Raw genomic sequence first — 15,784 nt, forward strand, 5'->3', positions numbered from 1 at the left:
TCTGCTGCCAGGTTGTGGGGGGTGGTCAGGTCCTGGGCACAGACTGGCACACGCCCATTTCAGGGCATTAATGATACTTAGCACTTTGAAGAGGTAAAGTGCTGAGACTTGCCACGTCTGACCCCCGCCCACAGTTTTCCGAGTGGGGGAACTGAGGCACAGACTGGCTCCGTGGCTTGTCCAAGGCTGTCCAACGAGCCAGGCTTAGAACCCAGGAGTCCTGGCTGCCAGCCCTACACTCAGACCATGCGACCTCTCCTCTGCGGAGCTGTGATCTCACCCACGTTCTCTGCCCGTTCTCGTGCAGAGTGTGCTTCCGCCGCAGCTCAGGAGGCCCCTTCACCCTGCAGTACGAGCTGCTCACGCTGCCCTTTGGCATCCCGGCCGGCCACGACGTTGTCCAGCTCACCGCCTCTTCTCAGGGGAGCCTCCTGCAGAACCGCACCGTCTTCACTCTGCTGGAACAGGACCCGGGCAGCCCCTTCGCCCTCCGGGACGAGAGAGGCCAGGGCATCCTCTCCACGCTGCGCCCACTCCACGCTGCCGGCGTCTATCGGCTGAAGGTGCAGGCCCTGGCCCATGGCGAGCAGCGGGCATGGAGTGTCTTCCTCATCCTCATTTCCGTTTCACCCTACCCCTACTAATGGCAGCCAGGGGGCGCTGGGAATGGGCAGAGGAAGGGGGAAGGTGCTGATCCCACGCCCAAACCCCACCAGACATTGTCTCCTTCCCCTTCTGTTCCTGATTCCATCTCCCGTAGGGGGCATCAGCTCAGTCTGAGATGAGCTTCTCCTTTGTCCCCTGTGTGTCTCCCTGGGATCCCCAAGCCCTCTTGCCTGCCATCAGCTCAGTGCCCTGCAAGAGGTTCCCCCTGATCCTGTAAAACTCCCCTCCCTTGGCTCCCAGCTAGGGTTGCCAACCCTCCTGGATTGTCCCGGAGTCTCCAGGAATTCAAGATTAATCTTTAATTTCAAGATTGTGCCATGTGATGAAACCTCCAGCAGTATGTCCAGCCAAAATTGGCAACCCTACTCCCAGCCCTATGGCTCAATCCCTTTGTGAGCTAAATTGCCTTGACCCCGTGGGATGGTGCCAAGGCAGTTTGGAGGCCCGCAAATGCTGACCTCTCATTGTCTGGACTTTGCATCCATCGTTTCACCTACTAGCTCCGCAGAGGAGCATGTGCTTGAGGCACTGGTTCATGCAGTGTCCTGCAGTGCTCCGCTGTGGTGGAGGGGTGAGGGGCGTACACATCAGATGCTATTGGCACTAGTCTCTTGCAACATGGGGCTGGCCTTGGGCCTGCTATCACATGCGGCTTTTAAGCAAACAGAGCTGCCTACATGGTCTTGAGGTCAATCAGAGCTGAGATACGGAGAACCTGGGAGGGGAAACCACCCAGCAGCTGTTAGTCTCCTTGGCTTTTGGCTCTCGGGTGGAATCACGAAGCCTGTGACTCGCCTGAGATAGACACTGGAGACACCGGGCCATTCCTCTTCTTTTCCATTTGTATCGGGGTCGCACCTAGAGACCCCATCTGAGATCACAGCCCCATTGCTCAAGGGTGGGAGAGAAAATGGAGGCCCAGAGAGGTCACCAGCAGGTCTCCTGAGTCCCCATCCAGTGCCCTGTTCATGCATTGAATGCTCAGGTTCGTACTCCCCGGAGAGCTGAGATGCACATTTCAGCCTTGCAGAGGTTTGCTAGCGTTGCACAGGTCCCAGAGCCATCTCCAGGCCAAGCACACACTGTGCAGTGTTGGGTGAGGCAGATGTTTAAAAAGCCGCCGAGCTGATGTGGCAGGGCTGGGAAGGGAGTTCCAGGGCTGAAGGGTTGGTTGGTAACCACATATTAAAAGGTTAGTTCCCTCGTGTTCAGTCTTTGTTATAATCAAACTGGTTTCTCAGCACACTTATTTATTTCTGGTTTTGTACCAAATAAAGATGATTTCGTGAGTAAAACAGTCGTGTTGTTTGAGGGCATCGTCCTCCTGCACTGCATGACGGCTCTGCGGGTTTCGGACTGGAGCTTGGGGCCTGATTCTGCCCTCAGTCCCTGCAGCCAGCTGCTGCTGAACTCAGTGGGGCAGGATCTGACCCATTGTCTCATTCATATCCTCCATTCCAGGCGTCCCCATCGGCTTTGGAGATTAGACACCACCTAGCTCCTCTACAGTGCTTTTCATCTGTAGATCTCAGAGCGCTTTACAATGGAGGCCAATGTCAGCTGTCTCCAGTTTATGATGGGGAAACTGAGGCACGGGGCGGTGAGTGACTTGCAGGGCTTAATTTGTAATGGAAGAGGTGCCGGGGCTCAAGCATTTTTTTTTACATTCATAACTGATGCAGCAAGTCCAGAGGCGCTGGGGCTAGGAACTGCCCGGCCCAGAGGCGCTGGGGCTAGGAACTGCCAGGCCCAGAGCCGCCGGGGCTAGGAACTGCCAAGCCCAGAGGTGCCAGGGCTAGGACTTGCCCGGCCCAGAGCCGCCGGGGCTAGGACTTGCCCGTCCCAGAGCCGCCAGGGCTAGGAACTGCTAGACCCAGAGCCGCCGGGGCTAGGACTTGCCCGGCCCAGAGCCGCCGGGGCTAGGAACGGCCCGGCCCAGAGGTGCCAGGGCTCAGCCCTGGCACAGATTAAGCCCTGGTGACTTGCTCAGTTATTCACCTGCAGCAGTGACAGGGCACCAGTCATCACGTACCTCACAGCTTGATCCTGTACTACTGGAACCAATGAGAGCTGTGGCAGTGACCGTGGTAGATGCAGGATCAGGCCCTAGGTGCAGTTATGACCTCGGTGGGGGTGGGGGGGAACAGAATAAGCTGCAGGAACAGATGGGCTCTGCAGATACAAAGCTCCTCTCTCCGTTCAGTGATCTTTATCTCTGTTTCTGGGGAGGGCCCCCTCGTCAGGTCAGAGGGCACAGGGCTGTCTGCTCACAGTGCTGGGGGCCCTGACTTTAGCTGTAGCGCTGTGCTCAGTGCCAGTGCGGGGGTGCTGGGTCCCGTGTAGAGGTGACCTGCAATGGTAATTTGAAATAACTGGGTTTGTGTGATGGAGCAGGGAGGTGGAAAGAGTATCCTCCCCACTTCCTGTGTGTTACCTTAGCAATATCAGCAGAAGGAGCTCCTGCTCTGGGGACCTCTTAGGATCATCAAGGGGTCAAGTTGGGACCATCTGAACGAGGGGGCTCCCCATAAAGAGGAGAAGGTGTTAGAGTGGCATTGTTTTCAGACCTGCGTCAGCAGCACCATGCCCACTGCCTCATCCTTGGGGCTTTGCCTGGGGAGAGCTGCCCGTTCCCTGTGCCTGCGAACAGGCTCTGCCCGCCTCCTGCTTGGGGGATCAGTGCGGTAGCGGCTGCATGCCCAGCTCCTGCTGGCAGCACTGTGTGCGCTGCAGAGGGAGCGGTGCAGCGACTGGCCGGCTCTCTCCCGCTGCAGCTGCAGGAGCTGGGCACTGTGCCAACCCTCCGGGCAGGCGGTGATCAGAGATGACCCAAGCCCAAGTCAGGTGGTTTTCAGCCCCCACCCAAAGCTGATGCTTGGAATCAGTTCCCAGCAGGTTTGGGGGGCTTGCTAGGCTCTACTCCGTTGTGCTTCTGTCCCTGCCCAGGGCCTGGCCTGGGCTAGGCAGCACTGCCCTTTGCGATGTGCTGATCCCCACACGGCGCTGGCTCCCAGTTCCCCCATGCCCCTGTTAAGCGGGGAGGAGGCCATGTCCTTTGAAGTCAAGTGACCCAGTCATGAGAGAATTGTTTGGATTTCAAAACGCCCCCTCGTGATGTGGCCCCGCCTTGTGCTGCTGTCCGGCTGGGTGGGAGCTGGGAAGTTTGGAGCTTACATGGGACAGGCTTGATCCTGCCTCAGCTGGAGCCATGTGAATGAAACCAGTCGCTTTGCTTCTGCAAACGCCTCCCTCTTTCCCAATCACCTGACCCACCTACCCCCCACCCCGCAAAACCACCACCAAGACCCCCGTGTAATGCATAACCTTGTGCCTGATAACATCGTCTGACCCTGTAATCTCCCAGCCCTCAAGGATACAGCAGGGCAGGATTCAATGTGACTGCAATCCTTTGTAGCAGGGGGAGGGTGTCTCTCGTTCACCACTCCCTCTTCTAGACCTTGCTGGTGGTGTGTTGCTGGGACAAGAGAGGCAGCCCTGTTCCAGAGGTGGCTGCATTCAGCTGTGGGGAAAGCCCCTCTGTCTCGGGGGAGTCCAAACTTTGCAATGTGCTGGGAACGTGGGTGCCACCTACCTCATTTTGCCTAAAACAGAACAGGGTGAAATTGCTCTCCTCTCCAATACAGAGGGATAATCTGCAGAGCCTGCCGGTCCCAGCATCCACTGTACCAGCTTGGGTCTAAGGGGTCAGCCAAATGGATCTAACAGATGTTCCTAGCGGTGACTGAAGGCTAAATATTTAACCTGGGGATTTCCTGCTTTAGTTTCAAAAAGGAACTGGGCATTTCCCTCAACTTCCCCATGGCAGCGTGAGTCCTGGACCTGATGTTGCCTAAAGAATTGTGCACTGGACTGGGACTCAGGAGAGTTGGGTTCTCCCACCTCTGCCACTGGCCTGCTACATGACCGTGGGCAAGTCACTGTACCTCAATTTCGCCATCTGTTAAATGGGGATAATGATACTGCCCTGCTTTGCAATGTGCTTTGAGATCTAAGGGTGATAAGAGCTAGGTGGTGGTATTAGTATTGGTACAGAAGAGGCCTCGTTTCCTGATGTGTCTGGTGCACCAGGTTGTGGTTAAGTGGAAAACCAAGAATATGTGAAATTAACTACACTCATTAGTCAGGCATCAAGACGCCATCTCCCTAAAGACTTCCCAATTGTGTTAGCTCGTTGTCTTGGAAGACAGCTGAAGACGTAGTCTGCAAGGCCCTTTGCTGGCAGAGAGCGGCAGGAAGCCGGGCTTGTCCCTGGGGATGTTCCTGTCAATATTTCATGCAGCAAAGGGACATTTATTTCGCTCCATGGACATTTGATTTAGTTCCTTGTTTGCTTTGAAAGATACTGCAGAGAAGTCAGTGCTGGTGAAAGGCGCCTGATTGACGTCCCTGGAGGCTGGAGCTGTCTGGGGAAGAGGGACAACATGGCCAGGGGCACAGCAAACTTCCTGTGCGTGGCCTCATGTTCTCATCTGGCCACTGACCTGGAAGGTATCACCCATAAGGTGTGAGACTAGAGCTCAAGTTCAGAGGCCCATGCAGTCCTTTGGCCTCTCTGCTCAGCTAGGGGCAGGGGACAAAACCACAACCAAAGTACCATGGCTAGTGTGGACACACTGAACATAAGAAGAACATAAGAATGGCCATAGTGGGTCAGACCAAAGGTCCATCCAGCCCAGTGTCTTGTCCAGGGCTGCTCAGAGGATTCAGGGGGCCTGGGGCAAAGCAATTTCGGGGGCCCCTTCCATAAAAGAAAGTTGCAATACTATAGAATACTATATTCTTGTGGGGGCCCCTGCAGGGCCCGGGGCGAATTGCCCCACTTGCCCCCCCCTCTGGGCAGCCCTGCTCTTGTCTACCGACAGTGGCCAATGCCAGGCACCCCAGAGGGAGTGAACCTAACAGGTAATGATCAAGTGATCTCTCTCCTGCCATCCATCTCCACCATCTCACAAACAGAGTCTAGGGACACCATTCCTTACCCATCCTGGCTAATAGCCATTAATGGACTTAACCTCCATGAATTTATCTAGTTCTCTTTTAAACCCTGTTATAGTCCCTAGCCTTCACAACCTCCTCAGGCAAGGAGTTCCACAGGTTGACTGTGCGCTGTGTGAAGAACTTCCTTTTATTTGTTTTAAACCTGCTGCCCATTAATTTCATTTGGTGGCCCCTAGTTCTTATATTATGGGAACAAGTAAGTAACTTTTCCTTATTCACTTTCTCCACACCACTCATGATTTTATAGACCTCTATCATATCCCCCCTTAGTTTCCTCTTGCTGTACTGGCACGAGTGCTACCCCGTCACTGCAACTACCCAGGCCTCACGGTTTGCACACTTGAGCTAGTCAGGGTTTATCCCAGCTGGAAGGTATTTTCTTGCTGTCATCAGTAATGTCCTGTGTCATTGCAGAATAGCCCTGTGCTGCTGCCTTCTCATGGACAAGTCCCTAGCCCACAGGCCCTTACAACAGCATGCCCAGCAATTGTGCCACGCTGGCTGACAATGACGAACGATAACTGCAGTTCACCAGGGCTAATGGGAGCGGGCGCAGGGCTGCCACGCTCCTGGCAGCAGAGAACAAGAAGGGCTGGGTTGTCAGTTGCATTTATCTTCATGAGGATTCTGTAATGAGGAAAGCAGTCGCTAGTGACACTTTGTACACAGGGGAATAAACGACCCAGTGGGCTGTCAGCTGTTTAATAACTTGTGAGTTATGTTCTCAATCAAAGGATGCCTCTGAGGCGCAGACAGGTGCATATTCAGCTGGGAGGAAGGGGAAGAATCTGTGGGCTTGGATAGCTAAGGAAGAGTGGGTTTGTGGTTAATAATAAAACCCAGCACTTTTCTTCCATAGATCTCAGTGTCTTAAGGACGGTATTCCCATTTTACAGATATTTAAATCATATGTATATAGCACATGTGATGCATAGCTATCAAAGTGCTTTACAGAGATCGTCTCATTTTACCGGTGGGGAAACTGAGGCATGGAGAGATTGTGACTTGCCCAAGGCAGAGGAGTGGGACTGAGAAAATCTGGGCTTTATTCCCAAATCTGCCACCGATTCAGTGTGCGACTGCGAGCAACTCACCGAAGGCTAAAATTTTCAAAAATAGACACGAATTTTGAGGGTCTCTGTTTTGACCAACTTAAGACAGCAAGGGCCTGATTTTTGTAGGTGCTCAGCACCAACAACCCAGGGGTTAAACTGGCCTGACTCCTGGTGTCTGTATCTTGTGGTCCAGAATCTAAGCTTTCTGTCGTGTTCTGTGGCCACGAAGCACATCGCCGAACTGTGAATTGGGTGTAAACCCTTGCAGTGATGTCTGTGGAGAGAGCCTAAAACTGCAAGTCTGATATTTGAAATAGCCACCTATTCATAAAAAGAACAGGAGTACTTGTGGCACCTTAGAGACTAACAAATTTATTAGAGCATAAGCTTTCGTGGACTACAGCCCACTTCTTCGGATGCATATACCACCTATTCATTTCACTTGATGTGTTAACTCCAGAGACTAATGATGACAGATTACATGTCCGTGTTGTTAACTATTACACCGGTGGTCTCAGCATGCAAGAAAGAGGAGGGATGAACAGATACCACAGTGATGAACACGGTATAAAAATCTTGCCATTTGGATGTGGGTGGAGCCTGGATTGTGAGCGGGAGGTTGGGGGAGCACCTGTTTGTTTTTTCCAGTTTGACACCGGCCCACCCCTCCAGTGGGAGCTGGTAGTGCCTAGCATCTCAGGAAGTCAAGCCCTATCTAAGGTTGGGCATCCAAAATGAACGGCCTCTAGAAAATTTAGGCCTTAAACTTTGTCAGGCTAATAATGCTTGTCCCCTTTGACAATCCATGTGAAACGACAACAATTCATTCATCTCTGAGATTCTCAGCTGAAAGCTGCTATAGGAATACGGAGTGTTACTATTTTCCATGTCAATTAGCAAAGCATTTGCGTTAAAAACAATTGTGCCAGTCCATGGAGAATAACGAAGGCACATACACTTAGTCATATATACACACACAAACAATGATACACACACACCGTTGTTAGCCAGAGAGCTTGCATGGGTCTGTTTTTCAAAATCTATATTTTTCTTTGTCTGAGGTGGATGTTCTGTAAATATTTTTCCATTGCTATAGGTGCTGCTGGTCATTATTTACATTATGCCCTCAATCAGGCAGCCGGGCCCTGTTGGGTACCCTCAGACATCAGGTAGGTGCTGCCCCACAGAGCCTACAATCACCAGCTCAGAGCCAACAGGTGGCTACAAGGCGGGCGGAGGCGTACAAGGTACCAGAGACAATACTGTTTAGTGTAATAAGCAAAGGTCAGCCCGGGGAGAAGGGTCCCAAACTAGGTCCAGTAATAATAGTGAAGCAAATATGGAGCCCAGAGCGAACAGATCAGGATTCTGCCAATGGCAGCAAAGGAGCGAGTCTTGGAGGAGTTTGTCACAGTCACTATTTTAACAGCTGCCGCCCATGGGCTGAGCCGTTTTCCCAGAGCTTCCCTGCCCTGAGCTGGAGCGCTGAGCTGGGCCTGGTAGGGTGACCAGATGTCCCGATTTTATAGGGACAGTCCTGATATTTGGATCTTTTTCTTATATAGGCTCCTATTACCCCCCACCCCCATCCCGATTTTTCACACTTGCTGTCTGGTCACCCTAGGGTCTGGCCGGGGGCACAGACTCCATGCTGCCCTTCTCCCTTGGGGGGTTAGCTTCTGAGCGGAGGGGGACGAGGAAGAGCCGGAGGGCGGGGCGGGGGCCGGGATTTACTGGCGGTGCCTTTGAGCCGCTTGCAGAGGGCTCGGGGTCTGGTTTGTGCTCGGGATCTGCCGCCAGCGGGAACAGCAGCACGGTCGGGGCCCGGGGCGCGTGTAGAGCCAGGTGCACACGAGCTTTCAGCGCTGGCCGGCTCCGGGGGTCTTCCCGCGGGGCGCGGGCAAGCTCGGCCCCGCTCGGCAGCAGCCCGGCCCCGGCCCACCTGCGGGATGGGGAGTCGCTCCCGCGGGCCCCACCCCCGGCAGGGAGACGCCCTCTCCTGGCCCCGCCCTGCCGCGCTTCATAACAGGGATGCCGCCGCGGCGCTTCTCCCTGGTGCCCCCGTTGCCTGATCGCCTCCCTGCATCCGGAGCGGAGCCGGCGGCGTCTGTCGGGGTAATTCGGCACGGGGGGCAGGCTGGGGGGGAGGGAGGTTACGGGATCACTGGCGGGATGCTGGGGTGTGGAGGGGGGTGGCTGGCGAGGAGGGTCGGTCAGTGGAGGGAAGGAGGCTAGAGGGATCACTGGAGGGATGCTGGGGGGTGGAGATCCATGTGGGGTGGCTGGCGGGGTGGGTCGGTGGAGGGAAGGAGGCTAGAGGGATCACTGGCGGGATGCTGGGGGGTGGTGGTGGTAGAGATCAGTGGGGGGAGGGTCGGTGAGGGGGAAGGAGGCTAGAGGGGTCACTGGAGAGATGCTGGGGGGTGGAGATCCATGGGGGGAGGCTGGCGGGAGCTGGGGGCCAGTGGGGGGAGGCTGGGCAGGAGTGAGGGTCAGTGAAAACCTGTGGAGAGGAGGCTGGCGGGAGCTGGGGACCAGTGTGGGGAGGCTGCGGGGCATGAAGGTCAGTGGAAACCTGTGGAGGGGAGGCTGGCGGGAGCTGGGGACCAGTTGGGGGAGGCTCGCAGGAGGTGCCATGGTGTGGAAGCAATGGGGGGGCAGGTTCTGGTGAAGGGGACCCCTGCTGCTTTGTTGCCCCTGCATTTTGTGGGGCTGGAGGATCAAACAGCCCCTTGCTCATCAGGAGGTAACACCCTGCTCCCTCCATTCGCGGCGCTGACTCCCCAGCACAGCCACCCCTCTCCCTCCCCAGCCTGCCTGCTGCTCTGTTGTTTTCCTTCCTTCCCTGTCAGTAAATGAAATGGACACAGTGGCAGGCAGTGAATTAAATAGTCAGGCTCCAGTAACTCCGCATGAGCCAGCCCCGCTCATTTAGCGCCTTCTCACCTTGTTGTTGGGCCTGGGTCTCTGCCAGGTCCTGGGGGTTGAGCTGGGGGATAGGGTGGGGGGTACAGTCCCTCCCCACTGACCTGGGAGGAGGTTTCAGAGGAGTGAAAACTGCCTAGAAATGTGACTGACGTGGGGAGAGACGGGAGAGTTGTTCGGCTGGCTGAGGCAGGGTCGGGGAATGCCTTAGAAACGGTGCGAACAATTCCAGCTTCCGGCAGCAGCATCACCCTAGTCAAGGGCTTGTTGCCCTGGAACAACACTGTTCCCGGCCCCAGCAATAGTGACGCTTGTTATTCTGTTTTGCTGCAGCACCTAGGAGCCCCAGTCGTGAGCCAGGGCCCCAGTGTGCTAGGCGCTGTATGCCCGTGAGCTGCCTTGTCTTCACTAGGAAATCAGGGGGTGTGAGCATGTGGGGCTTTTTCTTCTAAGGTGTTAAAATCCTAGGCTGCAATTGTGGCCCCGTTGCAGTCGATGGAAGTTCTGCCAATGGCGTTAGGATTTTCCACCCCTAGTGCAGAGGGGATAGTTGTGGGGTTAGCATGTGTTCATTGGTCCAGGTAAACCCTAGGGACTAGCTAATGGGTTAAAACACAAACCTCATTCCTGGTATAGACGTGGCCTTAAACTGTAAGATCTCTGGGGCAGGAGCTGCCCCTGTGTTCTGCGTTTGTACAGCGTCTAGCACAGTGGGGTCCTGTGACGGGTGCATAGAGTGCTGCCACCACACAAATAACAACACTAGGAGAGGACGGTTCTTTCTAGTAGGGTATTTCCACCACCCACTCTCCCCTCCCTCCTTACTCTCCGTGCCAAGAGCAAAGAGCCTGGCATAGTGCTGGGCAGGCAGGTGTGTCTGAAAGGCAAACTCACACCTCCCTTGCTCAGGGCTGGTTACTGAAATCAACAGCTGTTTGACCTCACCTGACAGCCTTTTCAAATAGCCTGGGGAAAGCTCATCTATATAGTTTGCTGTTGAAGTTCCTGTAAGAAGGATGACTCGGGTCCTAAGGAAATGGCTACAGAGTAATACGCGATGTTGAGAAAGACTTTCCCTTGATCTGGGTTTCGCTTTCCTTTTTCTCTTGATTTAATGCCCCCAGACATAAACTCCATGAAATGCAGGAAACACCTCTCCCTTCCTGGCTGGGCTCAGCTTTTCTTGGCATTATCCCCGGGGCGAGAAGCTTTGGGTCACTGCCTCCTTGCAGGAAACTGTGGTGATCCGGACTGTATAGAGAACAACCCTGCTCCAAATCTCCCCAACTGCATTTCCCTCACCCTTCATTAAGGAGGACAGGTGCATGAAAATCGTCCCTCTGTTTCTCGCAGTGTCTATGCAGCCTATTAGTATGAGCACCAACGTGGGACCCAGAACTCCTGGGTTCTCATCCCAACTCTAACACATGCGACCTCCCTCTGGTTTGTCTTTGCAAGTCCCCAAGGGCCAGGTTTTCAAAAACTCACGGCTTGGTTATTAAGAGCCCAGCACCCACAGTATTCTGACCTTCATTTCTTTGGCTTGGTCTCCCCATCCATTGGGGATAATAATAAAGTATCTACCTGTGACGTTCCCCTCTGGTGTTGTCTGGACCAGTGATCTGCTAGGCCACTCCAATCCTTGACTCTGGGAGCCAGCCTTACCCTGCTCTGCTGTGAGAACCCCCACTCCTGGGCTAAAAGAACAGGAGTACTTGTGGCACCTTAGGGACTAACAAATTTATTTGAGCATAAGCTACAGCCCACTTCTTCGGATGCATAGAATGGAACATATATTGAGGAGATATATATACACACATACAGAGAGCATGAACAGGTGGGAGTTGTCTTACCAACTCTGAGAGGCCAATTAAGTAAGAGAAAAAAAACTTTTGAAGTGATAATCAAGATAGCCCAGTACAGACAGGTTGATAAGAAGTGTGAGAATACTTACAAGGGGAGATAGATTCAATGTTTGTAATGACTCAGCCATTCCCAGTCCCTATTCAAGCCTAAGTTGATTGCATCTAGTTTGCATATCAATTCCAGCTCAGCAGTTTCTCCTTGGAGTCTGTTTTTGAAGCTTTTCTGTTGTAATATAGCCACCCGCAGGTCTGTCATTGAATGACCAGACAGGTTAAAGTGTTCTCCCACTGGTTTTTGAGTGTTTTGATTCCTGATGTCAGATTTGTGTCCATTAATTCTTTTGCGTAGAGACTGTCCGGTTTGGCCAATGTACATGGCAGAGGGGCATTGCTGGCACATGATGGCATATATCACATTGGTAGATGTGCAGGTGAACGAGCCCCTGATGGTATGGCTGATGTGATTAGGTCCTATGATGATGCCAACTCTGTCCACATATCGATTCAAGTGGCATCGGGCTTTGTTGCAAGGATAGGTTCCTGGGTCAGTGTTTTTGTGAACTCCTGGGCTATTCACGCACAGCCTCTGACCTGTAAGCTGCTCCCAGCTAGCAAGCGAATGACACTAGTCAATATCTCCAGTCCCAGAAACAGCCCTAGAAACCCCTGTCTTGCAGTGTCCAGTTATGCCCGCAGTACGCTGCAAGCTTATATAAGTTTGTCAATTTAACAAAGAAATTGATATGTGCCAGGCTTGTTCTCCCAAGGGGAGTTTCTGACACACTGCAAACCAAACGCACTGCTTCAGGTAGAATAAACAGATTTATTAACTATAAAGGTAGATTTAAGTGATTCTAAGTCCAAGCATAAGAAGTCAGATTTGGTCAAATGAAATAAAAGCAAAACGCATTCTAAGCTGATCTTAACACTTTCAATGTCCTTAAAACTTAGATGCTTCTCACCATAGGCTGGCTCTCCCCTTTGATCAGCGGTTCAGTTGTTTGGTGGTGTCTGTAGATGTAGGTTGAAGATGGAGAGCATGGCAAAATGTCTCTCCCTTTTATCATGTCCTTTCTTTCCTACTGGTTTTGCCCGTCCCCTTCTGAGTCAGGTGAGCATTACCGCATCGCAGTCCCAAACTGCCCAAAGAAAGGGAGTGACTCCCTCGAGGGTCTAACAGATTCTTTTGTTGCTGCCTAAGCCAGTGTCCATTGTTCCTGTGAGGCTGGGCTGGGTTTATCCCATCCATGCCCTGGCGAGAGGCGAACTGCCTCTCTTCTTGGAGAGTTTTTGCCTGGGCTTGCTTTAAGCCACGAGGATACATTTTCAGCCTCATAACTATATACATGAAATTATAACCTTACTATAACATTACTGTAACAATTACTATAACAACCATGTTCAGTGCATTATGAGCCTTCCGAAGACACCCATCATGACAAACTTTGCATTGGATACCACAAAATCATTTTATAAAGACGAACATGGGGGTGTCAGGTGTTCCCCCGAGGTACAGAGCATCACACTACCTCACAGGGATAGTTGTGAATTTATTCCAACGTATAAATGGCGGCCGTGATACAAAGAACTAAGTACTGATTTTACTAAGGGGCTTGCCTGCTCCACCTGTTTATTCTGCAGCTGAGATAATTGTCTGGGAGGTTACAGTGGGCTGCAGTGGAAAAGATTGTGGGACCATTAGTAGGAACAGGCAAACTTTTGAAAGAAGCACTTGAGTTTGAAGGCCCCAGAATCTGGCCCCTCCATCTCTCAGATGTGTTCTGTTGGAAAATGGTCCCTTGATAGTAAAATCATCTCTCTTAACCGAGGCTGCAACAAGTGTGAGCATCCCAGATGGGCAACCCTTATCCTCCTGTCCCAGGAAGCTGGGTTTGTTGAGACTGCAAACAAACATGTGACTATCCGTGTCCCCTTTGCTCACTCTGACAGCTCCCTCCTGGAGTTGGTGGGATTGAAACTGATGAGTTTCCTGCTCTTTCAATAAGCAGGAGCCTTGTCCATTTCAACACTGGCATGTTTCCCACTAGAGATGAGGGTGGAGACCCGAGGACTGTGGTCAGTGACAGGCATATATTTGCTAATCTCCTGGGCTTGGTGGAATTTAGACTCCATGACGAGTCAATAAGAGTAAGTTAATGAAGGCTCAGGGGACTGTTAATGGGTGATGGTGTTTTTAACCCATAGGTTGCCAATTCATACCCCCTCACATCACTAAATGCTGTTTCAATTGGCTGGCTCCTTCGTCCGTGACACAGTGAGCTGGTGGTGTCAGTTTAGTTTCCAGTGACAATGAGCTGAGCCAGGTATTACCCGTCGGCTGGCAGAGCTGTTCATTAGACTGCTTTCCTGTCTGATGGGAACTGGATGGCTCAGGTTGCTGGTAATAGCGTGTGCATCTCTGCGTCTTCGGTTCTAAGTCAGTAGTGGCCAAAAGCGAGGGGGGGGAATAAACATCCTGATGGCTGATTGGTGGCCTGTGTTGACTGAGTTTGGGGGTGTATGTTGTGGGGGCCTGTGTGTCTCTGGTCAGTTCTTATAAGACAAGTGCCCAGCGGTGTTACATTCGCCTTATGTAGGAGGTGTGCTCCCAAAGTGACACATTCCAGCTGGGGGTGTTTATATGAGTTACACATTCCTTTACACCTCACAAAAATCCAACCCATTTGTCCCAGTTCCCGAACTTTTTCTGTTTCTTCCTTACCTTTGTTTTGGAAACTAGCGTTTCAGGTAGGGGTCTGTGAAGGTATTTCCCTAGCTTACACAAAGACACAGAACGAATGTGTCTTGATTTTGACAAGTTCCCTATCTGCTTATGCCAAAGCTTACTTCAGCTAATGCAAGGTGTTATGGGATACTTGGTATAAGAGAACAGAATTATAGTCAAGGTATAGGCCAATTTAGGCGATAGAACTGCTATATTATTTGTGCTCAATGCGTACTAATGTATCTTTGGTACAACAAATACATATTCTTAATATGAGATATATTTGCTAGCCAGTATATGTTGATCGGCCTCATAAACACCACAGCTGGTACTAACTGGCCTTTTGCTGGCAATCTCAGAAGAGAAAGCAAAGACTGACTGGACCACAGAGGCTAAACTCCCTCCTCATTCCTAGCAGTGGTTGCTCTCGTCCCTTTTCTGTGGATAAAGGCAGGGCTGCGTTCTCCAGGTCACTTTTCCCCAGCACTACATTCACTCAAAGGAAACAAGGGGATATTGTACGGCAGAGAAACATTGTCTTCATGGGGATTATCATCATTGTTAACCTGGTCCAGTAAGAAACAAAACTCCTGCCCTGGTGTAAACGTCCTGCCTCATCCAAAGGGACAAAGATGCACCCAGAATGACCGTGAAATAAAACATTTCTCTGAAAATGCTCCGTGAGATGCCAGCTGGTGTCTTCTGAAAATTCCCCTCTTAATCCCAGCCTGCCCCACCTGCTCTGGCTAATGCTGACATCAGGAAGGGCTGAGGGGAAGGTTCAGGGAAGCTAAGTCATTGCTGGGCATATGGGATGTACTGCTTACTAAATCTCCCTGTTTTTCATTTAGAAACTGACAGCACTGAGCCAAAGTCACTACGGGGATAGAGTGGCATGGCCCCATAGGCTTTAATGGAGCTCTGCCGACTTTACATCACCAATAGATCTGACCCCTTGCCTCTAGGAAGAAGTGAAAGTTCCTTTGTGCTGGGATTGCGAAACTGCTCTCGTTCCGGGCACTCAGACAGGGCTGGGCAATTTCCTGTTTAACCTGAACCAGCGTGTACACTCCCTGCTCACCCAAGTCACTGCTCGGAATCCTGACTGAAATGCTGGTTCCAGGCATTGGCAGCAGGAACCGTAGGAGGTGGCGTGTTCCTTAGTGTGCAGGTTCCCGGCCCCGTTGTGTGCCTGACCTGTTCCTTTCAGAGCCCCAAGCCTGGACAGCACACTAAGTGACACTGAGGTCAGCAGCCTTGGGCTCAAACTGGACTGTCTGCTAAGGCAGACTTTGAACTTACGCCAGAGACGTAGGTTGGAGCATAGCAGGTCACCTTGTGGAAATCGGCGGAGGGTTTGCCACCGGCACGAACATTGTTTAATGAGCATTTCCACCAGCTCTGCTGCTAACAGACTCTGGGGAAGGGTCAGCTAGCGTGTGGGCGCACTGGCTTTCGTTCCCCTGAGCCCAGGGCGTTCCATGGCCGTCATGTCCCAGACGAGTAAGTCCTTGGGACGTCTGTGCTTG

General features: G+C 52.3%; 2 protein-coding genes across 2 annotated transcripts in view; both read left to right on the forward strand.

Annotated features, from left to right (window-relative positions):
* Positions 1-1,600, forward strand: part of HMCN2 (hemicentin 2) — a 113,938-nt gene extending 112,338 nt beyond the window's left edge. The window contains exon 98 of the mRNA XM_034793850.1: positions 308-1,600. Within this exon, the coding sequence (XP_034649741.1) occupies positions 308-644 (337 nt within the window). The 3' untranslated portion in view covers positions 645-1,600. The remainder of the gene's footprint in view (positions 1-307) is intronic.
* A 7,103-nt stretch (positions 1,601-8,703) lies between these two features.
* Positions 8,704-15,784, forward strand: part of ASS1 (argininosuccinate synthase 1) — a 76,768-nt gene continuing 69,687 nt past the window's right edge. The window contains exon 1 of the mRNA XM_034793748.1: positions 8,704-8,855. The gene's annotated coding sequence lies outside the window, so the exon portion shown is untranslated. The remainder of the gene's footprint in view (positions 8,856-15,784) is intronic.

Source organism: Trachemys scripta, chromosome 17 (assembly GCF_013100865.1).
Source record: "Trachemys scripta elegans isolate TJP31775 chromosome 17, CAS_Tse_1.0, whole genome shotgun sequence".
NCBI classification, from domain to species: Eukaryota; Metazoa; Chordata; order Testudines; family Emydidae; genus Trachemys; species Trachemys scripta.